The sequence below is a fragment of the Neolamprologus brichardi genome, chromosome 7, assembly GCF_056152115.1.
Source record: "Neolamprologus brichardi isolate AB-2024 chromosome 7, ASM5615211v1, whole genome shotgun sequence".
Lineage (NCBI taxonomy): Eukaryota > Metazoa > Chordata > Actinopteri > Cichliformes > Cichlidae > Neolamprologus > Neolamprologus brichardi.
This window is the reverse complement of record NC_142110.1, coordinates 69,172,341-69,198,837: the sequence shown is the minus strand read 5'-3', so window position 1 is coordinate 69,198,837 and position 26,497 is coordinate 69,172,341. Positions and strand designations below refer to the sequence as shown.

Sequence of the window (26,497 nt, the reverse complement as noted above, 5' to 3'; positions counted from 1 at the left end):
TTTTCTTAATCTTAAACAGCCGGAGAAATAAACAGGCAAGCACCACACGGTCTGCTTTTCACAATTTATTAACAAAATGATAAAATAAATAAATACAAATTGATCAAATGCTCCTAATATCAACTCCTCCCCATGTTCCCTACAGTATTTCCTAAACACTGCATACAAAGAATTCATCACAGAAGAGGCTCAATACAGAGGTAAGAATCCCACCAGACCAGTCACAATGTCAGGCCAACAGAAGACACATCTGGAACAGAAGTCAAAAAAATAAACACATTCCTTTCCAAAATCATTATGAAAAAATACAAACAATTATACAAATATTCAGATTGTGTAATTACCAATTTACACATTATTCAGCACACCAGGTGAACTTTTTCTTTATTCATATCGCTACAATGCATCTCACCAAATGGAAGATAAAAAAAGACTTTTGTTTTTTCTTTTTTTGAACTTTTCTTTTTTTGCACTCAAACACACCCCGATGGAATCAGCTGTGGATGAGGTAAGAAGCTGCAGGTGTACGTTTGGGTCCAGACAGATGGGCGGGCGGGCACGAGAGATTAATGACGTCATGTACCGACAGAATACTAGAAGGCCACAATCATGACTTGATCGTTTTAAAACTGATACAACTTAAAAGTCGGAGCAAACTACCTCGCAGGAACGACCCCCCAGCACAGTCTTTTGTTTTTTTAGAATGCATGAGCGGTTAATGTGACCACGGGCGGGAATGCACGAGCGCGATGCCAACGCAGGAAAACGACATCCGTATGATATGCAGAGACGAAATGTATGCTCTCAGTGTTCTTTGGATAAGTTCACCCGGACGGCTCGGCGAAATCGAAACTGAGAAGCAATTTAGAGAGCCTTCCTCCCCGAACCTTCGCAGCTCTGCTGGGATCCCAACAGTCGGCACGCCGCATCAGCCAAATCAAGACTACAACGAAGAACCTAAACCCATGGATGTATTCAGAGAGCTGATGCAGGGCAGACACTCAGATCTCCTGCTCTGTAGCCCGGCATCACCTAAACCTCGGCCAAGCCGTGAATCAAACAGTCATTGAACAAAGCAGAACCAATCAGAGCAGCGATTTCTCTCTTAACCCACGAGCCAGACAAAGCTAGGACTACTTTTTCGATGATCTTCCTCCTGCGTTCCACTGACAAGGTGCTGATGAGGTCAAAGTTGGGGTAACTTCCCAGAAAGAAACACAATCCGTCGACTGCGTTCATGTTTGAACCAAGCGCTGGTCGAACAAATCCACAGGCTACTTCTACCAATCACCGGTAAGCGTTCTGCGGTAGGACCGCCCCACAAACGGCACCGTGTCAGTGGAGAACAGGTGTCCAGTTCTTCTTCATACATCCATGGAAAAACCTTCTGATTCCGAACAAACCCTTTGAACGCAGATGGTCGCTGCAACGTTTAACACCTAAACGGCGTGCTCTGGCATCCGTGTTTGCCAGAACGCCCAAAGAAAAGAAAGTGACTCGAGCTTCACATGAAAACGTAAAAATAAAAGCAGATGCATATCAAAAAAACGCTTCGACACGTCTATTATCAAAGTTTGCATAAAAAGGCATGCGCTCCGCTGCCGCCGCTGCACTGACAGATGCTCTTAATCGGGTCAAAGTTTGATCATGCCAGACGCCTCATGTGACCTGATTTAGCAAACTCAGGCGTTATCTGAAGCCGAAGAAGAACAGGAACAGTGCAGAAGCAACAATGGACCTTTCAAAATAAAACGAACGCGAGTCCAGCCAGGAAATCCGGGCAACCGGGATTCGCACCTGCGCTCTGCATTGCTGACCGATCCCGGTCCGATAATACTGGTCAAATCAAAAAGTGCATCACAACACAGCTCCGAGCAGATCATCATCGTCGGGAAAACCCCGACTGCTTCTCACCAAACGACCTCTGACCTTCGCGTCTGCACAGGTGTTTGTTTTTCTCCGAATGGAAAAGTTAATCACAGAAAGAAACGAAAATAAAACACATTTAAGGCAACTCCTCTATTAAACATCAACAAAACACTATGCGGTCGATTTCAAACGGCATCATATATGAAATGTAGATTTAACTTGCATTGACTACTGGCAGCCTGAGGTGGAGGGACCGAGTTGTGCTCCGGAGTTTGGGGGGAGCTCCTGGGACGGGGGACCGGAGGGTCATACGGAGGGGTTAGTAAGGTTCTACAAGTCACAGTGCAAGTCAAGAGACAAATATTATCTGCTGTTTGAAGAAAGGCACTCGAGGTACCTACTGTACAGAGGGAGAGGTCCAGTCTGACTGGAACACAAGTTCGGGCTCTTTGAAAGAAAACCTTGATGACTACTCTGCTCTGAGTGAACGCAGCCTCGCGTGATGAAGAACGCCGACGAACAACAAAACACAACGAATGATACTCAGAGGGACCCGGGGACACGTCAGTTGCCTTTTTTCTTTTTTTGTTAGAGTTGCATCTCTGGCTCTTCTTTCCCATCTGTGTTCGAATGGCCGAGCTCTTCTGACCGACGGCAAACGCGACGCGGTGGCCGAACGCGTGGAAACGTTTCTGTGGGATCTTCTGAATGAAGGCAGTCTGTATACGAGAACACCGGGTGTCCGATATGCCGACTTGGTCGTAGTGATATGAAGTTAACGGTCACCCCAGTCGCCCTGCAGCGTGTTCACCTCTGCGGTCACCGCCACGTGCACGTCGCTAAACGCCTTCTATTCCAGAGACTGTACAGGTGTTAGCAGGAAAGTCCAACTACTGACGCTTCATCAGTAAGCAACACAGGCTGACACACGCTCTCCTCTGCTGCTGGGCCTACCCCACACCCACAGGGTATCCACTCGCACAGCAGAGCTCCTGACCTGCCTCAGTCACGCAGCAGACGGCGCCTGGCACGTCCAGTGTGCTGCTTGGATGCTTTGGAGCTGGCCGTGTCACTTTGGCGTTCCATCGTTTTGGATTCCCGACTCAAAGGCCACAAAATCTTTTTACTGCTCGAGGTCATCGCTCGACTCCTCGACCAGCTGCAAAGACCAGAGCAGCGATATGGAGCTCTGCATCCAGCGGCTCTAGTCCCAGCGAACGTGCACGATGACAGAAAACAAACGGCGTCGGCACTCGGGGGTGAAGACGCCGCCCGGCGACTGAAACCTGGGCAACGATGCTCCAAAACAGCTCAAAGCAAGAAAGCGACAGAAATTCCAGCACAACCAGAGGCGCCGTCGTCGCCTCGCTCCCAACAAGAAGCCAGCAGCGAGCGGCTCAGCAGACCCACCTGAACCGACAGCCACAAACGACAGCGCCGCGCTTCGGCCACACAAAGAAAAGAGACGCATCTGACCGCGAGGGGACGAAGGCGCTTCTCGGGCCGCTCCTCCCAAAAACAGGAACTACGCACGTCAGAGGTTTGTGTGTCCTCCGAGAAAAATATTGGCAATGTGGGGGATAAGTCACATCACAACAAAGAGATGCATACTCTGTTTAATTCCATATTAACATACAAAAAGCTCTTCAGCACTTCTTTGTAATGCAGCAAGCTTGTGCTTTAATCTCAGGATTATCGTCCTTTGAGATCCGTCGGAAGGAGCAGCTTCGTACGACGAACCCTCCGTTCGAAGGAAAAAAGTTCCTTTAATGTTATTGTTTAGTAAGCTCTCCTGTCTCAATCTGGGGACTTCCAATTTCTGAAATGGTAGCATCTAAATATCTTACAACGCCGGCGATTTGATCTTTCGATACAGTAAGTGGACTTGTCCCTGCTGAATTTGGGTACGTCGTTTTGGCAGTTCAGGATTCAACAGAAACGCACACGATGCAAAGACGACCGCTTCAAAAAGAGGACTCCTTTGTGTGTGGATAATGCCAGTCCAGCAGGTTCAGGAACAGAAAGCACTTATTCTGAAGAAGACTAGGAAGACCTGAATATCTTTTCCTATAAAAAAGAAACACAGCCCAGATATAGTTTGTGTGTGTTGACATTGCAATATTGCAATTTCACATTTAGTGCTCACAGTTGACACACTTGACTCACGAATGAAAACTCAATCACTACACTTGACCGACACCACTGAAAACATCTGTTCGGCTACCGAGCCTGTTCGACCTCGTCCTTTGTACCTGTCGAACGCGCCGCTCGGCGTCTTTGCTGCCTGAGCTCAGGTGGGAGGAGATGGGGAGAGGATGGGCCGTTTGGTTACCGGGTGACTGCGAGTGGGAATAACGTAGGGATTACGGATCGCTCGGGAAGTCTTTCCAAAGGCGTCAGTGTGCTTCAAAAGAGCGACGATGCCGAGGCCTTTAAGGTTTCTGCAATAATGTTGTGTATTGTTCTCACCTGGGCAGGTGAGGCCGGGTTTACACCGCCAGGTGTACGTGTGGTTTGATGAGCGTGCTGCCAGTCAGACCCGCATGCTTCAAAGCGCCAACCGCCATCTTTAAAAAGACGATGTCTGAGGAGGGTCTCCGGCTGATATCGAAGGTTATCAGTCTAAGGTGTGATTTTCAGAGCTGTTAGCGGCTGAAAATCCCATTTTCAGCCTTTTATCTTTCGCTCCCTTCAACAGTTGTTTGTACCCAGCTGTCGGGTACCTGGTTAAGTTAGGCCGCTCGGCGTGAGCGGTGTTGGCTAACGCTTCTCTGCAAAGTTCACCGTAACTCTACTACGTTTGACTTCCGATCAAAAACACCCAGATGTGATCCAGATTCTCGGACTCTTTGCATCTGCGGCGCCTGGTTGGTGCCACTCTGTGTTTGAAGCAGACTGAAGCCTTTTCACAGTGAAGGGATGCACGGGGTTCGCTCCTCACCGAAGAGATCCGAGGGTCGGACGATCGGGAAGGTCGGGACGGACGGTTAAGGTTCATGGTCGTTCACATTAAGTTCGTTGGGACGAGGGCACGAACAGGTTCATTTATCACAACACTGCTTTCGACCAGTAACCCCTGACAGATGTTTGGCTCCACGTTCTCGGCGTTCTTCGTGCCCATGTGAACCGTCTCCCCACCTCGCAGGGAACAGGGGCCACTGGAACAGGCACACACTGGTGTGATGATGAGTTAAATCTCCCTTTGAGCATTCCCACCATGACGTCTATCGCTAATTGGCATGATGACACTGGTGCGCACGCCGTCCTGTACCCAGCTCAGTGGGTGGAACAGCCTACGTCTTCCCAGAGTCACGTGACTTGGGCTGTATATCTACCATTGACACAGTCTGACAATACAATGCAAACAAACAACATTTATACAGATTGGCAACTTCAGGGCACCACACGGTGCAAGCAAGAGTCTTTTTTTAATATATATGTTTGAATCCCCGACTGACGAGACGCCGCGTTACTTTTTATTGTCCAAACTGCTGACGAGAGCTGGCAAAGAATGCTGGGAGGGTTCTGAGGTTTTGCTGTTGTTGGTGTTGCTGCCATCGCTTCCGGCGATCTCCTCCTGCTTCTTCTCTGCCGGCGTCTCTGGGGGGTCGACGGCAGCTGTCTTGTTTTCAGAGCCGGTGGCGGCGTTGGCGCCGTGGCCTCCGCCGGGGCTCTGATCGGGACGGGCTGGCTCGGCTGTGCCGTTGGTGGTGGCGACGGCCGAAGAAGCGGGAACGTTAGTTGCCGCGGCTACCTCAGTCTCAGGCTTGGCTACGATCTCCGCCTGGAGACCGGTCCCCGTGTTAGCCCCTCCCCCCGGCCCCGCCTTTCCGTCCGCCCCCACGCCGGTGCCGCTATCTGCCGTTAGGACTGTGCTGTCAGGCTGGCCGGAGGCGTCTCCGCCCGTCTGGCGGCTCCCCGCGGCTCCGTGCTCCTCGGGCTTGCTCCCTTCGGTGATGACGCCGGCCAAGGAGCTCCCCGCCTTCACCTTCTCCGCCGAGTTGACTTTGGGCGGAGCTTCAGAGCCGACCGCGGCCTCAGCCCTGTCCGGGACTCTCACGTCTTTGCCCTCCGTCTCTGCCAGAGCCTGGTTGAAGTTGAAGGCTTGGATGAGGCGAATCAGGTGTTTGACTTTGTCCAGGGAGAGCTGCATCTCCTTCTGGCGCGCCAGGATGGTGTTTTTGGTCTCCATGCATTTCTGCAAACATGAAAACAGGTTTTAGTTTCATCTCCTCAAATAACGAGCAGTGACAAGTCACAGAAGCTGACGTTGGCGGCAGGCGTTTAACTGCAACAACAGTAAACATCCCCGTGACTGTGACGCTGTGAGGACGAGCGTCTGACCCGGAGCCGTGCTCGTTTACGGCGCACAGTCCTGCTCGTCACCGGAGAAACGCTCTAAAACATGCAGTTACAGTACGACGAGCTGCAGGATTCAGGTTTCACTTTTCATCGCTTACCAGCCCGACTCAGCATCCCTGAGGCAGCTCGCTCAGGACCTGACAGGTAATTATCCAACATCCAAACACAGAAACATCACAGCAGCTGACAGTCGTCCCCCCGCTGAAAACTTTTAATAACTTTCGCGCTGCACAGATTATGAACGAGGCATAAACGCGTGCGCTGAGCTCACTGTTATGGAGTTGCTGAGCTGCTTGACTCTCTGCTCCAGCTGCTCTCGCTCCAGCTTCAGCTCTGAGCTCCACTTCATCAGCTTCTGCTTCTCCTCTTCTTTAGCTGCAAGACAAAGACGGAGAGTCGGTCAGAGCTCGCCGGTCCCGGCAGACGCGAGACGCGAGAAAAAGCTGCCGTCACCTTCTTTGTAAGCGATGTAGGAATGAACGATAGCCAGGGTGCCGGGCCAGGGAATGGCTTCCTCTTTCTTCAGGATCTGGAGAGAGAAGCTGGGAGTTTTCACAGAGGCGGAAGCTCGGAAAAGAGTTCAGGAAGACAAATTTAGCCACCACCCTGCGGCGGGGCCGATACGGGGACGAGCAATGGGGTGGATGGATGTGAGATGCAGATCTTTACACAATGAATGAGACAGAAGCACAAAAGAACAATACTGCATCACGTTTCTGCTTACAAAGGATCGAACAGTCCTAAAGTCCAGGCCAGCGTGGCAGAAGGCCCGCCGGAAGCACATTGCACAGTCTGGACTGCAGTACCCCCTCCCCCTGACTCAGGATCAGTCTGCTGCGGTTACCTGATCTTGGCATTTTGGACAGATCCACATGCCTTTAGGAATGGTTTTCAGGGGTGGATCCAGGCAGTCCAGGTGATAAACACGAGAACACGTGTCGCACATGAGCAACTGGCCACTGCGTCTGCACACAGTGCAGAAGTCCTCATGGATGTCTCCCTGTGAGGAAGAATTGGACCAATCAGTTTCCCCACCAACCATCAGCGGAGCGGCAAGGCGGGGGCGCCGTGATCTGGTTTAGTCTACAGTCTGGGCTTGTTCTAATGACATGTGTTGTGTTAATCGAGCCCACACGGGGGGGTTAGAATGTGCTCTGCAGAGTTATCAATGACGCTACAGGACGCTGTTCACTTTGTAAGGCTGAGTCAAAGTAAAATCAAGTGATGAGTGCGATGGGTGTCATGGAGACGACAAACTAATGGAGGAGTGCGAATGGTGACAGAGCTACTGGGCCAAAAGGAGCGTGTGTGACGGGGCGTCCAACCCTCTGAGCTGTCCGTCTCCCCCATCGTTACTTACATCCCCAGAGCTGGGGCTGGGCAGGGGGAGGGGATGGACGGGGCTGGAGGGGGAGGTCGGGGTGAGGCTGACCAGGTCCGGGACGCTGCTGTATTTGGGTGGACGACCTGGGTGAAATGAGACAGACGACAAAGACGGAAAACAAAGAAAAAAAGAAAGATGGAGAGGGGGGAGAAACAAAACAAACATCTGTATGACATACCTTGGAAAGGGAGTCTTCGTTGGCTAGCATGAGTCAGGGTGAGAGAGGAAGAGGAGGAAGAGGAGGAGTCAGAAGCACAGACAGCAGGGTTAGTGCTCCGAGCGAGCTGACGCCAAGCTCTAGTACAAAGCTGCCCGTGGACTCGTGTCAGGAGTCAACAGCCCGCGGCCGACCTCACGTTCCCACCTCGCCTTTTTGTCTTTGCACGAGTGGCTCAGACTGCCGCCACTTAAAAGTCATAAACGGCTTAATGTATGAGATGCATGGACCCGACAGGCACGACCTGCGAGCCGTTACTGGCTTCACAAAGAGCCGAAGTTAAAAGACAAACAGGAAGAGATGAATACGAGAGCGGCTGCAGCGAGGTGGGAACCCGAGGCCGGCGTTTGGAGGGCGAAGGAACAGTCGAGCATCAGCGCAGACGCTGACGCAGACTTCCTCCGCCTCTTTCAGGGCGTGTTAACATCTGACACCACGAGCTGCGCGTGAGGTTAGCGTCTAGCGTTACGACGTCTGCAGCTCGACTGTCGGACAGTGTGATGTTATCGAATCAGAAACACCGTTAGTCGTGTTACCAGCGGCGTGGCTCCCAGCAAACAAACATCATGGGCGTTAACTGGGAGTCAGGGTGTTCCTACAATCCCCAGAATGCATTTCAGCTCTTCCCAGAGAAAACAGAGGGTCTAACCGGATTCATCCTCCTTCATCGGAGGCTCCGCAGCTCTGATCACCAACCATCGTGTCAGAGGGTCTGTGTCTGCGTTTAGTCTGTGAATCAAACCTGACATCATCGGCACTAAATGACGCAACACGCGGGCGCGTTTCAGCCCGTTTGGAGCTTCAGAGCCTCGACGACAAGTGAGCATGAATCCGGCGGAAACCCGACTGAAGCGACAGAGACAGGAAGCAGAAGCAGGAGAAAAGTTTCACAGCACGTTATTAACACCGAGCATCAGATCAGACACTAATCTACTGTTTCTACTCTTCTTCACTCAATGAAGCGCACACACACACACACACACACACACACACACACACACACACACACACACACGACTCTGCAGCTCTGCCTGATTCTATTGTCATGCATCGTTCAGTCTCTACTGGTTTCTACTGTCATTTCTATCATCTTTGGTCTGTTTTTCATACAGACCTCTCTTCCTGGTCCCCTGGTGCAGAGGGCTGTTCAGGTAACTCACTGCACTCTTTTTCCTCTGAAACCAAAGAGAAAAACGCCGTTAAGTCGCTCAGCAGGCGAAATATTGGTGAAAACTACTTTAACCCTTTAAGACCTACCATAGAACCAAGTCCGCCAGAGCTTATATTATATGTTTACATGCTGTGGAGCCATTTTTGGGAGCATTTCAAGTTGCTATACATCAATACAACCATTACAGCCTAGATTTTAATAATATGTCTGCATTAAGTGCATAGTAATTACATAAATTGCAAAAAAGTGCAATAAACTACAAAAAAATGTAAAATCGTTTTTGTTTTTTAACATTTATTTCTAGTTAGAGAAATTTAAGAGGCTTATCCCTCAAAACTGTAAATACAAAAAAGTTGCACAAAATAGTTTCCCACCACAGGAAATTTATTTTGAGTGTCTTCATAGTTTTATTTTTGAAATACACCAATTTTTATATACTGCAGGAAAAACGAAAATAAATATTATAATGCAAATTTGCAAAAAAGCAGCATATGCATCAAAATAAACTATTTCCAGCAGTGCAATATGAGTCCTAAGCATCCCAGAAACGACACAGAAAGTCATAAAGTCAAACATAACTTTTAAAAACACCAGTATAGGCTCATGAGGCTATATGGTAAAAAAAAAAAACTACATTTCCGCGAAAATGACGTCACTTCCGGTTTCGGGCAGGTCATGGCGGACATGCGATAGTTCACGCTGACGTCTAATCCAACTAGGAAGTGTTACAAACAGCTGATCGGATCGGCAAAGCGTGTTTCTGGAATATTATGTTTTTGTTGCTGCAAGTGCTTTTTATGCAGTTTTTGCAAAGCTATATGTGGAAGGAAACTGTGACCGAGGACAAGCTGATGGCATAAGATGTAAGTACAACTCCTCCGGTTTCATATGCAAAAAAAATTATTGCGCTAGCTCACGTGGTTGCAGAGCTACCGGGATTTAAAAATAGTTACGCAAAACAGAGCGTGCTGCTCCGACCGGCTTTAAAGGGTTAATCAACCTTCGAGCTTATTAAAAATGTTTGGTTTTATTCTGTCACTGCAGAAAAACAACCCAAACTCGTAAACGTGTCATCGTACTTTGCTTGACTCTACATTCACAAACGTAAACAGGAGTCTGGGTCGTACCTCGGGTTCAAACACGGCGCCGCTGTACACTGGGTTGGCCGTCGTTCTCCTCTTGCGCTCCTGTCTTTTGCTCTGAATTTCTGCAAATAAAAACACATCAGCGTTTCCTGCAGGTGTTTGCTCGCGCAGCAGCTTCACGACACCGAGACTAAAACCATCGCTCACCTTCCAGGTGGTCGTGTGTTACCAGGCCCAAGGACACCATGAAGGCCAGTTTCTAAAGGAGACACAGCAGGTGACTCATCACGCTGGCAGGTACAACAACAAAGTTGTGCGGTACACAAGCAGCACCAGCAACACGTGCTCCAAGCATCAAAGTAAACATCTGCACGTCCTGACACAGAAATCCATCTTTTTAAAATGAGATGCAGGATGAAAGTATTTCATATCGATGCAGTAAAGCAGCAGAGTCACGCCTCTTTTCTCGCTCTCAAACCCAGGCACACAATGAAGCCCCACCCACTCTCTCCCTGTGGCCTGTCTTCCTTCTCTCTCCCCAACTGGTCGCAGCAGATGGCCCCGCCCCTCCCTGAGCCTGGTTCTGCTGGAGGTTTCTTCCTGTTAAAAGGGAGTTTTTCCTTCCCACTGTCACCAAAGTGCTGCTCATAGGGGGTCATATGATTGGTGGGTTTCTCTGGGTTATTTTAGGGTCTAATAATATAAAACACCTTGAGGCGACTGCTGCATAAATAAAACATCGTGCGCCTTTATCTGCTTTCATAACATCAGCCTTGAGGCGACATTTGTTGTGATTTGGCGCTATATAAATAAAATTGAATTGAATTGTGTGTACGTTTGAACTACAATATAATAACAATATGTTTTAGTAACAATAACATTTACTTAAAGATATTAATATGTAGAGTTTGCAGGTGAAACGTGTGACAGCAGAGAAACGGTTTGTGCTATAAAATACACGACTTGCGTGTCCCTCTGTGGGTCATACCTCTGGGTTCTCCTCTTTCTTGGGGGGCCTGGGAGGAGGAGACACAGGAGCGGTTGAGGAGGAGGACGGGAGGCTGACGACGACGTGCTGCTCTGTTCCTCCCGGTTTAACAGTCTGCTGAGAAAAGACGAGACGAAGACGGCGAGCTTAAGTCACAGAAGAGCGACGACACTCGCTCCTTTATATTTTCATTATTTCTATTTTCTGTTTTTCAGTGAAGAAAGAAGCAGAGGCCTCCACACGGCCATCGTTCAAAGACCCGAGGGCCGAACAGGCGTCCAGACTCCAGTGAGAACCCATCAGCTGCAAACACGGGACCTTCAGAGGGTGTGACAGCGAGACACGAGCAGACGACGCCCTGCACGCAGCTCTGCAGCGCTGACTAATCATCAAGTCTAACATACTAACGATACCCAAACAAGCTGTGAGCGTCCAGCTGCCCGATGCTCCAGGAGCAGGTACGCTTCCTCTGATCACCGCTGTCGGGAAAGCAGCAGAATTTAACCGTGCGGATCCACGAGTAAAAGTAGATCATTAGTGAGGTTCTCCTCGTCTATACAGACACCAGCTGTATAAATCACTTCAGAACTTTTAGAGGGGAAAACAGACCCTGCTGAAGTCTGAGAGGCCTGTTCGTTTCAGTGCTGTAGTTACCTGAATCACCACAGGGGGGAGCTATACTGGCACATGACCCTAACCTGTAAATGAACTAAAACTGATATCCAACCTTTCAGCGCTGGACACAGACCTTTACAGCGTGTCGGAGGAGCAGCGGCACACGAGCGCCACCTTTAAATCTTTAAGGTCATCGCCTCATTGTTTAAACATCAGAACTACGAAACTGTCCAAAGCTTTCTGAACGTAAAAAGTAAGATTTAAGAGCACGATTCAAATATTTCACATCCTGCTGTGGCAAACAGTGCAGTACAGAGTCAGTACTAACGCAGTACTAACGCAGTACTGACGCAGTACTGACGCAGTACTGACGCAGTACTGCGTTAGTACTGACTCTGTACTGATGCAGTACGAATGCAGTACTGACGCAGTACGGACGCAATACTAACGCAGTACTAACACAGTACTGACGCAGTACTGACTCTGTACTGATGCAGTATGGACGCAGTACTGATGCTGTACTGATGCAGTACGGATGCAGTACTGACGCCATACTGACTCTGTACTGATGCAGTACGGACGCAGTACTGACTCTGTACTGATGCAGTACGGACGCAGTACTGATGCTGTACTGATGCAGTACGGACGCAGTACGGACGCAGTACTGATGCTGTACTGATGCAGTACGGACGCAGTACTGACGCAGTACTGACGCAGTACGGATGCAGTACTGACGCCATACTGACTCTGTACTGATGCAGTACGGACGCAGTACTAACGCAGTACTGACGCAGTACTAATGCAGTACTGACGCAGTACGGATGCAGTACTGACGCCATACTGACTCTGTACTAATGCAGTACGGACGCAGTACGGACGCAGTACTGATGCTGTACTAATGCAGTACGGACGCAGTACGGACGCAGTACTGACGCAGTACTGATGCAGTACTGACGCCATACTGACTCTGTACTGATGCAGTACGGACGCAGTACTAACGCAGTACTGACGCAGTACTAATGCAGTACTGACGCAGTACGGATGCAGTACTGACGCCATACTGACTCTGTACTAATGCAGTACGGACGCAGTACGGACGCAGTACTGATGCTGTACTAATGCAGTACGGACGCAGTACTGACGCAGTACTGATGCAGTACTGACGCCATACTGACTCTGTACTAATGCAGTACGGACGCAGTACGGACGCAGTACTGACGCAGTACTGATGCAGTACTGACGCCATACTGACTCTGTACTGATGCAGTACGGACGCAGTACTAACGCAGTACTGACGCAGTACTAATGCAGTACTGACGCAGTACGGATGCAGTACTGACGCAGTACGGATGCAGTACTGACGCCATACTGACTCTGTACTAATGCAGTACGGACGCAGTACGGATGCAGTACTGACGCCATACTGACTCTGTACTAATGCAGTACGGACGCAGTACTGACGCAGTACGGATGCAGTACTGATGCTGTACTGATGCAGTACTGACGCAGTACTGACGCAGTACGGATGCAGTACTGACGCCATACTGACTCTGTACTGATGCAGTACGGACGCAGTACTAACGCAGTACTGACGCAGTACTAATGCAGTACTGACGCAGTACGGATGCAGTACTGACGCCATACTGACTCTGTACTAATGCAGTACGGACGCAGTACGGACGCAGTACTGATGCTGTACTAATGCAGTACGGACGCAGTACGGACGCAGTACTGATGCAGTACTGACGCCATACTGACTCTGTACTGATGCAGTACGGACGCAGTACTAACGCAGTACTGACGCAGTACTAATGCAGTACTGACGCAGTACGGATGCAGTACTGACGCCATACTGACTCTGTACTAATGCAGTACGGACGCAGTACGGACGCAGTACTGATGCTGTACTAATGCAGTACGGACGCAGTACTGACGCAGTACTGATGCAGTACTGACGCCATACTGACTCTGTACTAATGCAGTACGGACGCAGTACGGACGCAGTACTGACGCAGTACTGATGCAGTACTGACGCCATACTGACTCTGTACTGATGCAGTACGGACGCAGTACTAACGCAGTACTGACGCAGTACTAATGCAGTACTGACGCAGTACGGATGCAGTACTGACGCCATACTGACTCTGTACTAATGCAGTACGGACGCAGTACGGATGCAGTACTGACGCCATACTGACTCTGTACTAATGCAGTACGGACGCAGTACTGACGCAGTACGGATGCAGTACTGACGCAGTACAGACGCAGTACTGACGCAGTACCTTACCTTGGGCTCAGTGGTCAGGCTGCTGATCTGGATCGGCTGGACCGGAGTCTGAGTGGGGACGGGGGTGGGCAGGGGCACCTGGGCGGGGCTGGCGAGGCGGGTGGGTGCAGCGGAGACTGGCGTGGTGATGACGATGCCCGTCAGCGGGGCGGCGCCGGTCTTGCTGCAGGGCTGGCCGTTGACGATGCGGACCTGGTGGATGGGCGCCGACGACGACAGCGAGGACGAGAGCTTGGTGGCCAACATGACGGGCCGCTGCAGCAACTGGGGGGCCGCCATCATGGGTGGGGGAGGGGCCGGTGCGATAGGGACATTGGTGGGCGTGGCCAGCTTTGGCCGGACCTGATGACGACACACAGCCAATCACAAATCGGCACAACAATGACCTGATACTGCCAGGTAACGCCACCGTGGAGCTCTACCTCAGCCTGACCGAGCCGACCTGCTGCTACAATGTTACAAACATGAGTTCATTTATTTTGATGTATCAAATCAAAAAAGACAGATACACCACATCACACGCTGAGTAAAGCAGTGCCAGCTCTGCTACCACACAAGCCCCGCCTCCAAAGTCCCCGTCTTTAACCACACCTACAGCTCACTCTCAGGGAATAAGGTGAGACGAGCCCTTCAGGGTGAGACAGGGGGCGGGGCTTCAGAGGTACAGGCACTGCAAAGCTTTAATGTGTTATAAAGCATTTAGTCATTAAACTCTAACAGTATAAGATGTACACATGTAACAACGTCCTGGTAGGACAGAAAGGACACGAATCGTTTAGACTTATTAAAAATGGAAAAATTCATTAGATAAAAAATAAAAACGGATTTTTTCCAAAATCACCAATAAGGTCAAACGTGATTGGTGGAGGGAAAAAACCAAAACGTAATATTGTTAACAATATTTAATCGTTTTATAAGCCAACCCTTCAAACGTCATACAGAAGTACTGTACTCCTGGTAGGACGACTTCTGAGGCCTAACTCTGATGTTTAGCGGCCGGAGCTCCCGGTGGCGTTACTCAGCACAAACACCGCCCACGTTCCTCCAGTGGAAGGGTTAAAACACACCGACAGCCAGAAACACAAAAATACCAAGAAGCTGCAGGAAACAAGCTCTGACCAAAGAAAGGTAAAAGACACTGGTACACAGGCAGGAAACCTCTGAAACACCTGCTCACAGGTCAGTCGGGAAATTAAAAGAAGCACAACGAGAGGAGAAGTGATGAGTAAGAGGCAGCACACAGAAAACAATGTTTTAGTGCCACGGAGCAAGGCATGAGCGTGTGCTTCGGCGCGCTCCCGCCCTCTGCTGGAGAGTGAGCACGCCACGTCGGGTGGGCCACACACACTGATCTGAGGGGGTTAGGGTTCGGAGGCGGGTCTCACAGTGACGCACCTGTGGCTGAAAGGCGGGTCGAGGCGTCAGTCTAGGAGGCGGGACAAACTGAGGAACTTTGATTGGCTGGGCGGCGGCCTGCACCTGAGACAAAACCACAGCAGATTGTGGATCTGTGCTGCTGACATCTGACCGACACGTCTGCTGCGCTCGGTTCAGGACGCGTCGCCAAGCGTTGACAGCAGAGCGTGGGAGTAAGTAACTCTGAGAACGCGCGGTAGATCGCACACCTGTGGGCTCTGCTGAGGGAGCAGGATGGAGAACTGAGCAGCTGCTTTTGCACCGCAGGAACGAGGAACCCCGCAGGGACCAAAATCGGTCCGGTGCTGAAACTTCAGGGTTGGGTACAAACCCAGATCTACTTTTTAGAGCTCATGGAGTCATGCCCCGTCCCAGCACCGCACTGTAAACATACATTTACTCTTATTGGCTAAATGTTTCTCAAAAACTGTAACAAAGTATCAATGTTCCTCTGGATGTAGCGACGTCGCTACATCCAGAGGAACATTGATACTTTGTAACATCCAGGTGTTTTGAGTCAGCGAGCTGTCTCCAGTCTTTTCCTTGAAAAGATTCCTGGGAGGAAAAGTTCAGAGTCCTTCACTGAACCGTGTGCAGAACACTGTGACCTCTGTCAGTTCCTGCATCCAAAGCAGAGACCAACACCTGAAGCAAACCGGACCCTCGCCTGCTCTGAAACCTGAATCACGAGCCTCACCTCCAAGTTTGAACTCGTGTCAGCGCCGTTCGACAGCTGCGCTCGTTTCTGTCTTCTGTGCAGTATTTGAATCACGGTGGTCGTGCTGTTACATCCTGTCCACGCTGCTAAAACAAGTGTAAGTTTAAAGATAAGGCAAAGCTGCAGAAGTGTTTCAGAGAACGACGGCTGCAGAACAATTTAAAAACGACCTGCTGTGTTACGATTCGTCATTTCGATCGCTCCGTTTCTGACTTTTAAGCTTCTTCACCTGACGTGTTTTTAAAGATGGCCCTCGCTGTGATCAGTTTACCCCATCAGCATCGAGGCCCACCCAGGAAGTACCTACCCACGCCCAGAGGTGGTACTTTGTTGTGTCTGGCGGCCCAGGAACGGGCGCAGAGATGTCCCCGCGGTGGAAAACCACCTGGAAAACCCTCAGTCGTGTCGTGACGTGTTCTTTTTGCAATCATGCGCCTCTGTGAGGGGAACTGAGCCCCAGAGGGAGATGCTAGAAGCTGCCGCCGCCGCCACAGCCCGCTCGAGCGCTTTCAGAGAGTCACGTGAGAGCGCACGCAGGCGGGTCAGCAGGCGGCGGTCTGAAGCGTCTCCTGAGCTCGAACAGATCGCGCCGACAGCGCACTTACCACCATGGCGTTCTTGGACACCAGCCGCATGGGCTCCGAGCTCTGATTGGTCAGCTTGCCGGCCACCTGGAGGTTGATGGGGGCGTTCTGCGAGTCGGGTTTGGTGATAGCTGTGGTTACCATAGCGACGGTGGGCGGGCGCTGCGGCAGGACGGTGCCGGGCGCAGCTTTCAGCACCAGCGTCTTTGTGGTGAGGACCGGCGTCACTGTCAGCGTCTGCGGAGGGAGAATTTAACCCACGACACATTTAAAGACAGTCGGGTTTTAAGTCGTCCTGTAAACGCCGCGTCGGCTTTCATACCTGCTGCAGCGCTCCGGCTATCTGCTGGCTCTGCAGCGGGTTGGCCGGCTTGATGTCTCCTCCTCCTGGAGGAGTTTGGACCTGCAGCTGCAGCTTGGCCTCCGGCTCCTGCTTCACCAGCAGCTCCTTCCTCAGCTGCTCCACCACCTTTTTCTGCAGGCGAGAGCACAGCACATTATTCCCACAGCAGGCGCCACGTCTCCATTCAAAAAAGCTTTATTGAAACAAAGTAAGGAACAAATGATATGGGGGGGGCTGAAGGGTGTGGAGGCAGAGGGTCGACGCTCAGAGGAAAAAAGCTTTTTAAACTTTACTTTGGGGCGGAGTCATATAAAGTGTGTTTTTTAACTGGTGATTGTTCATGTGATCATTTAATTTAGAAAAGTTACTGTGAAAATAAGTAGAAATAAGTAGAAATAAGTACCCAAGCATCTGTGCATGACTGAGGAGGAGGGGGAGGGGCAAAAGAGAAATAAGTGAAAGAAGCAAAAAGAATGAAAGGCAGAAGAAGAAAGGGGCGGAGCTCAGGAGGTCACGCACACACTGGCGACTGAATTCTCAGTCGGAGGATAAAGCCCATCTGTTGCTTAGCAACAGTCGACTCAGAAGCAGGAACTTAATGGAGTGAAACACAATGAGGACGCCGCGAGAGAGAAAGCAGAGAAACACAGAGGACGAGGAAAGTGGCGGCGCTGCTTTCAGAGAACTGTTTGACCTTCTGCCAATAACGTGCAGCACTTCAACCGCCGCCGCCGCCGCACAGCGATGTTTAATCTCGCAGGACTTCTGCTTTCACAGGTCCGATTCTAAAAACACTTCCTGTTTAACTCAGTCTTTCTCGGCCTGCGACTCGGGAGGTTCAGGCGTGATGACGTCAGCGCGTGATGGTGAGGCGCACGCTCTAAAAAAAAGGTCAAGGGTCATGCACTTTTCCCAGCACATCTGAATGAAATCAAATCGCTCCTTTTCCCCAGAATCAAAGCGACTCGTCCATGAGCAGCTGCCAGTTTAATGACAAGAAGAAGAAGCAGGAGGAGGAAATCTTCTCCTGAACTTCCTTCTGTTACTCTGAGCCCGCCCCTCACGCTCCCGCTCGTATTCCCACTGAGGCAGTTTCATCAGGTGGGAGCCGAGCTCAGCGCGAGACTAATCTGCCGACTCTCTGAAACCAACTTTAGTCATCTGTGGTTACACAAGATGCCCGCCTGCACAAATACGCGGCGTTCTGTTTCCCCACAATAATCGGAGCTAATCCCGACTCCAACATCATCTCAGCACAAACTCTCATCCAACAACATCTTCTTTAATTCTGCACGATGTCGAAGCAGCGAGCACAAAATGTTTCACACGCAGAACAAACACAGCGAGAAACATGCAGGGAGATAAAAATAGGAGGCACAATGAAAGTGTTCAAAAATAACAGAAGACAAAGAGACTCAGAACGTGGCGTAACACTCAGATGCTCATCTGATCCGTACATCACAGGGACCATCACCAAACAATCACAAAGCCACAGAGAAAGACCCCAAACACAGAGTCAAACAAACGACCGGCGAAGCTCATGAAAGAGACCGAGCCCGTCACAAACTGACAATACTCAGAGACACAAACGTGCACCGCTGTCGTTCATTAATAATGTTTGATATCAGAACGAGCTCATGAGGTGAGACTGTACCACTGCCCTGAGCTTTGGCCTTGAGCGTGTCTCCTACAGCTGAACTTTAGCGTCTGTGAAGCTCCGAGCTCACGTTTCTTTGTCTAAAACGACAGCTCGGTGAACTCGACCTCTGAAATCACAGAAGGTCACGCTTTAAACGAGCCCACGGACACGATAGCACAAAGCTAAACCGCGTACCTGCTTCTCGCTGAGCGCTGTGATCTTTGCTTGAAGTTCGTGGAGCTGCTTCTTCAGATCTGCGTTCTAATAAAAAACAAATGCCATGAAAACAAACGTCTGAAAAGTTTGAAGCTTCAGAGATGCTGATAAGAAACAAGAGCTTGGACCTTACCTGAGGGTCCTGCTTCATCTGAGCAACCAGTTTCTGCAGAAAGAAGAGAAAACAGATCACGCTGACACCTGCTGTTCATCACAGGGAACTGCACCCCAAACAGAGCAGCGCTCGCTCTGATAAGGATCATATATGAACTAAACAAACAAATGAAAACAGATAAAGAGACCACACCTGACCCTGATTTCTTTTTCCCGTTTTACTATCACACTATGAACATTTTCAGCTTCTTCATCGCTTCATTTAGTGCAGCAGACATCCACGTTTTCAGGGTGAAACACAGATTCAGGCTCCAGTAAACCACAGCAGGCCTCACAGTCTGCAGACTGAATGTGGCTTTACTCCCTACTACAGTTTCACTTTATTTTACTGCTATTATAATGCACTTATATGTGCCTCCACATGGCAGCTACACTAGGAGGTAACAGGTCAGGTTTTCCCCGGAAACAAAGAAATAATTAGACTGTAGATGAATTTAAGCGACGCGTAACTTCAGGTAGTTATTATAGTAATATCAGTATATTATTAGTATTGTGTTATTTCTTCTTTATCTTGTGGAAAAAACAATATTTCTAGCACCTCCACTGTAAGCATGCTGCAGTTTTCAGGGTGGTTTACTCCGCCCAAACAGTGCGACTGTGACGCTGTAACACTGTAACAAACTGTAACACTGTAACAAACTGTAACACTGTAACAAACTGTAACAAACTGTAACAAACTGTAACAAACTGTAACAAACTGTAACAAACTGTAACACTGTAACAAACTGTAACACTCCGACGTTACAGTTTCACATTCATGGTAAAGAAAGGACTGACTGAACAGCAACATAATGAATATTAAATAACAATGAATCCACTTTATGATCTGCTGACATGAACTTACGTGGAAACATTGTATTTCCTGTGAAACGACTTAAACTCACAGTATAATTACTCCTCAGGCTCCTGTAAAAACCACCTGTTGCCTCCTGATTCGATCCGTATATTTGTAGTAAAGGAAGCAGGTGTGTTCTGTGTGTTACTCAGTGTCCTGCCTCAGTGCGTTCATGCAGACACTGAACTTTGAAAAAGAAGAGCGAGCGGCCGAGACAGGAAACAGCTGAGGCCACAGCGTACCTGATGGATCTGGATCTCCACCTTCAGGGCCTCCTGTAACGTCTGTAATTCCATCATGGATCCAGTCAGTCTGCCAGCCGATCGATCAGCCTGCACACACAGAAAGGTGAGACGCTGGTGTTTCAGGGCTACACCTACCACACCTGTGTGTGTGAGCTCTCACCTGAACACTGTCTCCAGTAGGAAAACCATCCAACTGAAGCATGAAAGTGGTGCTGCAGAGGAAACAGACACATGATGAATACAGGGCAGCTCACCTCACAAACAGGCGCCCAAACATCAAACACTTCATTCACATCAGCATTAATGAGCCTCAGCATAACAGCACTCACCACCTGGCTGTGGGATCGGACTCCACCCCTCTGTGCTGCCCTGTAACACACAGCAAACGCACACGTTACAAGCCCAGTGTGTTTAGACTTTAAATAAAAGACGATCACACCAACAGTCAGTCCTGAGCCAGCACAACTCAGCGGGCGTGCAGCGGCACACACCTTCAAAATAAAACCCGTTTGTGGACTCGATTTGTACGTCCTGCTGATGTTTTCTGAAGCTTTCAGCTTCCTGTGAATGTTTGCTGTTCACGTTTTAAGATGATTCTTTTTATTATTTGGGTTTGTTTTTCTTTGCTCCAGAAAACTTTCACATGTGAGCCAAACCTGATCAGGTCACACTGCCCACAGTGATTCAGAGGTCATGTGACACACCAATCTTTGATACAAATGCATTCAAATCAAAGAGGAGCGTTGAGAACGCGCCCTGTGTAGTACTCGCTCGTGTTTCTCTGCTGGAGAGGAAACAAAAAGAATAAACTGACACATTTTCCCTCAAAAACACAAAGAAAATCATTCAGAGAAGATCATCATCATCAGAATGTGTTGCATCACCAGCCTGTTAGCTCATCCCTGCCCCTGCAGCGCCCCCTGCTGTGTGGATGCCAACAGTTACATGTCTTTGCATCAGTGAGACAAAAAACAATCTTTAAACTAAAAACAGCAGAAACAGGAACTAACATAAGGGTCAGGGCCCTTCAAAGTGTCGCCAGAAATACACCCAGGGTCCTGACATGATTTATTATTTATGACGAATCCACGGAAGAAGTTAATCAAGGAAAAACATCCGCATCATGTCTCTGAATGCTGTTTGGGGTTAACGTGAGCAGCACATCAGGAAAAAGTACTCAGGAGTACAAAGAAATGGAAATACTCGAGTACTTCACACCCCAGCCCGTAACCTGCAGACAAATGAAGTACCGAAGTACTCTTAAAAACTGTAAAAGCTACAAAATAAAGTGCATAAAACATAAAAACTGCTTCATTTTTACAGTTTCATTAGAATAAAAAGAAAAGAAAGAAGTGCACAAGTACTTTCACACAAGTATTATAGCCTCCAGCTTGTGCCTCAAAGTACTTTGAGTGATTGTTGGGTATTTTGTGAGCTTATTAGTACTACATAATCCTCTGAAGTAGGGCTGTTCGATATAACCATATATATCGGACGACGATATAAAAACGTCTGTCGTTTGTTTTGTGGTGTCGCAAAATAAACTGTTTACAGCAATATTTGTTCATTATTTTGATGATCACTGTAGTGGCTATATTCATTTCTTAAAGTTCTGTCTTTCTCTTATATTTAACCATATATATATAACCACACTACGGACGGACAAGCGCCTGTTGACGGTAACACCATTGCGTGTCCGCTTGTTTATTTTCCACATAAACCTTTCACAATAAAGCTCAAGATCCTGTTGAGACTTTTCAAAATAAACTGAATCACGTGAAAGAGCAGAGTATTTAGGATGAGAAGTAAAAAAGACGCCAGGTGCTAAAAAATAAACCTTAGACTCAAACGTTAGAACAGGCTTTTCCCCGCAGCACGCCGTGTAATAAATACTCACAAAGAAAACGGCGCCGTTACAACTTCTGTCTAAAAATGTGTCGTTTCATGCATCGGTTAAAACACTCGACTCCAGATACACGACGCACAGCTGGAAACACTTCACGCAAGTCGAGCTGCCCGAGATTCACAGAACTTACAGGAAATGTTACATTTTTGTGATTTATATTGTTATCGGACGATAGATGTCTTATATCAGGGTATGAGCCCTAATCTGAAACATAGTATCAAGTAGTGAAAAATAAGTAGTAAAGTACCTCAAAACTGCACTGATGATGTAGTAGTACTACTATGTGAGAAAAACTATTCAAGTACTTCCTGTTTTCAAATCCTCCGATGTATGGTTGAAAGACTGAAAGCTGAAACTAGTGCAGTAAAAAGTACTTTTACCTCTAAAATATACAGGAGTACACTAGAGAAAATACTCCAAGTACCTCAAACTGTCGTTACACGTGTCGTAAATGTACTACAACACAACCCGTGACCCGGGAACGGAGTACTGCGATTTAATGTTTACTACTTCAAAAGTTTAAAAACAACAAAGTAACTGCAGTAATAATGCAGTAAAAAGTACAACATTTAATGTAGTACAGAGTATTAGTAAAATCAGATTTAAATACTCATCGATGTCGTTCATCAAGTATTTTCCACCACAAACGTGGAGAAGTACTTAAAAATGTAGTATTCAGATAAGCTGAGTGCAGTAAAAAGTACTTTTAAAGCAATAAACAGAGTATTTTAGCTTCCTGTACTGAGTTTCAGGCTGTGGCGTGAAGTACTTTTTCTTAGTAGTACTTTGATTTCCTGTGTTGTACTTTAAAAACTGTGCAGTGAAACAAAAAGTGCTTTGACTTTCCTTCAAGTTTAACCAACTCCATTAATACTACGAAGTACTGCATTAGTACATACTACATGTGAACTCATTCAGAGGGAAAAAGTACCTTAACTATAGTACTTAACTATTTTGAAGTACATATTATTATTAACCTAGAGAAAAATACTACGTCACTACTGTAAAGCACAGACTGCAGCCGTGTACTCGGATGCTTTTTTCCAAGTACTTAAACATATAAACTAAATACATGTAGTACTGCTGAATCTGGCTTGCAGTACTCCGGTTTGTTGTTTTTAAAAGTACACGATTTAACCACTAGACCCGTTTCCCAAGTACCTCAATACTACACAAGATGCAGTATTACTAATTTAGTAGAAAGTACTTCATGTCCAACACTCAACACCTGAGTCATGAAGTGCTGTGATTTTCTGTGCTGTAGTTTAAAGTATTACTCTGATACTTCCTACTGGAGTAAAGTATCTCTATGCAGTATTAGTATTCGAGGAATCTACTTTTCAAGTACTTGAAAACTAAAAACAGGGGAAAGTACTGCATTATACAACTGTCACTGAAAAGCTTTAGTAGTACTAAGAGAATAAAACTGAAGTACTTCCAGTTTCTGAGCAGCTCAAACACGTATTTAAGTTCAGTAGTACTCTGATAAAAGTACTTTAAACACAGCCTGAAACCTGAGACAAAGGGACTCAGAGTACTTGTACTGTGTATTTTGTAAGTACCTGCAGTAACACAACTCTTGTAGAATACAAGAACAGAGAAACAAAAAATACTAATACTCTGCTTTATGAGTACATACAACTATTAAAACTGCAGTATTCAGTAGTAAAAAGTTTCCCTTTGAAATGCAGTCTAGAGCAGTACATGTACAGTACCTCAAACCTTAGTTAGAAGTAGTAGTACTGTAGTACCAATTAGTAAAAAAGACTTACTTCCATCTTATAGTTTAAGTACACAAGAGGACAAATAAACACCAAAGTACTCCATGGTCCAGGTCATTCAAAAATGTACTTATACATTGTAGTACTGCATTACAAAGTACTTTAAACTGCAGTCTATAACATGGGACAAGTACTTTGGTTTACTAATGAATCCACCACTTCACTTAGTACACGCTTAAGGTACCAGAAATGTAAATAGTACTGCAGTTCCATTTTACAAATACCTTAAACTTGATAAAAACTGTAACAAATGTATTTTAGTACTACAAACTACAGCCTGATCCTACGATAAGTACTCCCAGTTACTCTTTGCTATTCAAAAAGTTTCATTTGTACAGTACAGTTACTCTTTAAATCTCGTGGAGTACACATTTGAAGTACTAGAAAATGTAATCATTAGCCCAGAAATAGTACTTGTATTTACTGGTAAAAACAACTTTATACTGCAGCCTAAAACAAAGTACTCTGACTGTATTTAAAAACCTTCATTACTGCAGTACTTCCCTCTGAAATTTACTTCAGAATGTAAATAAGGATTTTTGTGTACTTCAACTATCAAAATACTTAAAAACCGTACTTAGTAGTACTTTATTACTAGTTCATAAAAGCTACTTTGTACTATAGTCTGAAATGTGACACAAAGTACTCTGATCTACTGTAGTACATTGTTAAAAAGCTTCATTAGTAATATTTCTACTATCTACATACTTTAAAACTGCACTTAGATATAGCAGTACACATTAAAAAGTACTTTAAAGAGCACCGTGTACCACAGGACGAGGGTCACACTGCAGTACAAGCTTCATTACTGCAGTGTGACCCTCTGAAGTGTAGTACAACAGTAAGAGGAAACACAGTTTTCCAAGTACAAAACTGTACGACTGTATTACTAATTATTAAAAAAGTACTTTGAATTCGATCCTACTGAAGTACTTTGTTTAAAAAAAGCTTCATTACTGCAGTACTTCCGTCTGAAATTTACTAGAGTGAAAATAAAAATATTTGTGTACTTTCACTTTCAAAGTACTTTAAACTGCACTTCGTAGTGCTGCGTAACTAATGAATAAAGTAGTACTTTCAGTCTGGAATATAAAACAAAGTACTCTGATTTACTGTAGTACATTGTTAAAAGGCTTCGTTAGTACACACGGAGTGAAAACAGAAATACTTGAATACTTCTATTAACCGAGTACTTTAAACAGCCCTTACTTACAGCAGTAGTGCATTACTTATTAATAAAAAAGTAACTGTTACATCCTGAAACAAAGTACTGTGACTTACTGTTTGGTGTTTTTAGTTACACGTCTAAATTTACTGCAGGACAGATTTAAAGCAACAGAAAGCAAAAATACTCGAGTACTTCTATCCCACCCCGAGGTACAGTAGTACAGCATAAGCGATGAGTAAAAGTACTTTGTGCTCCAGCCTGCAGCGCGAGCTGGGGGCCTGAGTACTGGGACCTGTAGTTTTGGGGTGGGGGGTCCCGGTCCACCTGAGAAGCGTCCATACGTGCAGCACCTGAGCGGAGGTGCTCGGCGGCTGTTAGCAGGCTGTGGAGGCCGCCGGTTAATTGGAGTAATTGCTCCCCGGGTGGGACGCCAAGTTGTCGGGATAAACTTCCCCGAGCAGCCCCGCGTGCCTCCGCAGAGGGCCCGAAAAGGGAAGAAATGAAGCTAAAATGGAGGGTTTCAAGATGAAAGCCGCCAAGTGCTTCTTCTTCTGCTGCTGCGGGAGTTCAAACACTGAAAAGTGGGTTTTTGTTTCGGGCAGACAAATTAATGTTTTATAACCGTGTTATTAAGCCTCTGCGGCCCTGTGGACGCTCGGTCCCCCCTCGGAGAGCCCCCCGGTCGCCTGTTTGGGAGAACCGTCGCGGTTTACGGGCTGTTTTTCGGTGTTTCGGTGTGAAAAAAACCGTCCGACATTGCTCCGTCTGAGGCTGAGAACAAGTGGATAACGTTAGCCGTAGCCGCTAATGCTAACCATCCTGTTAGCCGCGCGGAGCTAACGCAGCCAGCAGCCACGCTGATAACAACTTCCATCAAAGATAAAAAAACACGGCGGCCGAGGGGCGGCAGGGGCCGGGGGCACGGCTCGAATCGGGCTCCAACAGTCCCGAAAGACGCCATCTTTTTACAAGAGTCAAGAAAAAAAGCCCTGACAGCGAGCAGGCGTCGGTGGGTCCAAGTTACATCGGCCCCTTGTCCTCCAGAATATCAACTCCTAGAATAAGAAACAGAGCAGCTAAACACACAGAAACACACGGGAACACAGCGGACACACACCGGCCGACAGCCCCGCACACCTGCCCGCAAACAGCCGCAGACACTCGACCACGGGCGGCCGCAGGAGACGCGTAAAGTTTGACAGCAGGGAAAATTAAAGTTATGAAATTAAAAAGCCCAATGTGCACTTACTCAGCAGCAGTCCTCCTCTGGATTAATTAAATATATATGTGTGTAAGAAGCCGATCCGCGGTGAAACAGAGGCGCACACACAGCCCGGCCGCCTCCTCCCCGCGGGGCTGGACCCAGCTGTCGTGTTTCGGGGTGACTTTTAGTGGAAATTGTGTAAAAAGAGAGAAACTGAAGCTACAAAACAAGAAGAACTCTTCTTCAATCTCATTCAGCTCAGCCTCAGCACATCACAGATCCCTGCGCCG

The 26,497-nt window shown here is 47.6% G+C and overlaps 1 protein-coding gene across 7 annotated transcripts; it reads right to left on the bottom strand.

Moving 5' to 3' along the window:
• Positions 1–57: 57 nt before the first annotated feature.
• Positions 58–26,497, bottom strand: phf21ab (PHD finger protein 21Ab). 7 transcript variants are annotated; one of them, XM_087844266.1, is made up of 19 exons: positions 26,253–26,497; positions 20,478–20,517; positions 20,309–20,360; positions 20,146–20,235; positions 19,028–19,060; positions 18,874–18,939; positions 17,019–17,171; positions 16,718–16,933; positions 15,374–15,457; positions 13,979–14,320; positions 11,077–11,193; positions 10,296–10,347; positions 10,131–10,210; positions 8,947–9,007; positions 7,592–7,698; positions 7,076–7,231; positions 6,685–6,760; positions 6,503–6,606; positions 58–6,067 (listed from the first exon to the last, which is right to left on the bottom strand). In XM_087844266.1, exons 3-19 carry the CDS (start codon positions 20,348–20,350, stop codon positions 5,339–5,341), a joined length of 2,508 nt encoding a protein of 835 aa, XP_087700392.1. In that variant the 5' UTR covers positions 20,351–20,360; positions 20,478–20,517; positions 26,253–26,497; the 3' UTR covers positions 58–5,338. The 7 variants fall into 7 exon arrangements, with proteins under 7 accessions (XP_087700392.1, XP_087700391.1, XP_087700388.1 ...); XM_087844265.1 differs by lacking the exons at positions 7,592–7,698; positions 26,253–26,497 and adding exons at positions 7,794–7,816; positions 25,249–25,932; XM_087844262.1 differs by lacking the exon at positions 26,253–26,497 and adding an exon at positions 25,249–25,932.

Bases quoted from the DNA above. Each gene is read 5' to 3' on its own strand.
- phf21ab (XM_087844262.1), bottom strand. From the start codon at position 25,342: ATGGACGCTTCTCAGGTGGACCGGGACCCCCCACCCCAAAACTACAGG. The intron at 20,518-25,248 runs GTACTTTTACTC...TGTGTGTTACAG, and splicing joins GCTGCAGGCTGGAGCACAAA to GGCAGCACAGAGGGGTGGAG. The intron at 20,236-20,308 runs GTGAGAGCTCAC...CTGTGTGTGCAG, and splicing joins CTACTGGAGACAGTGTTCAG to GCTGATCGATCGGCTGGCAG.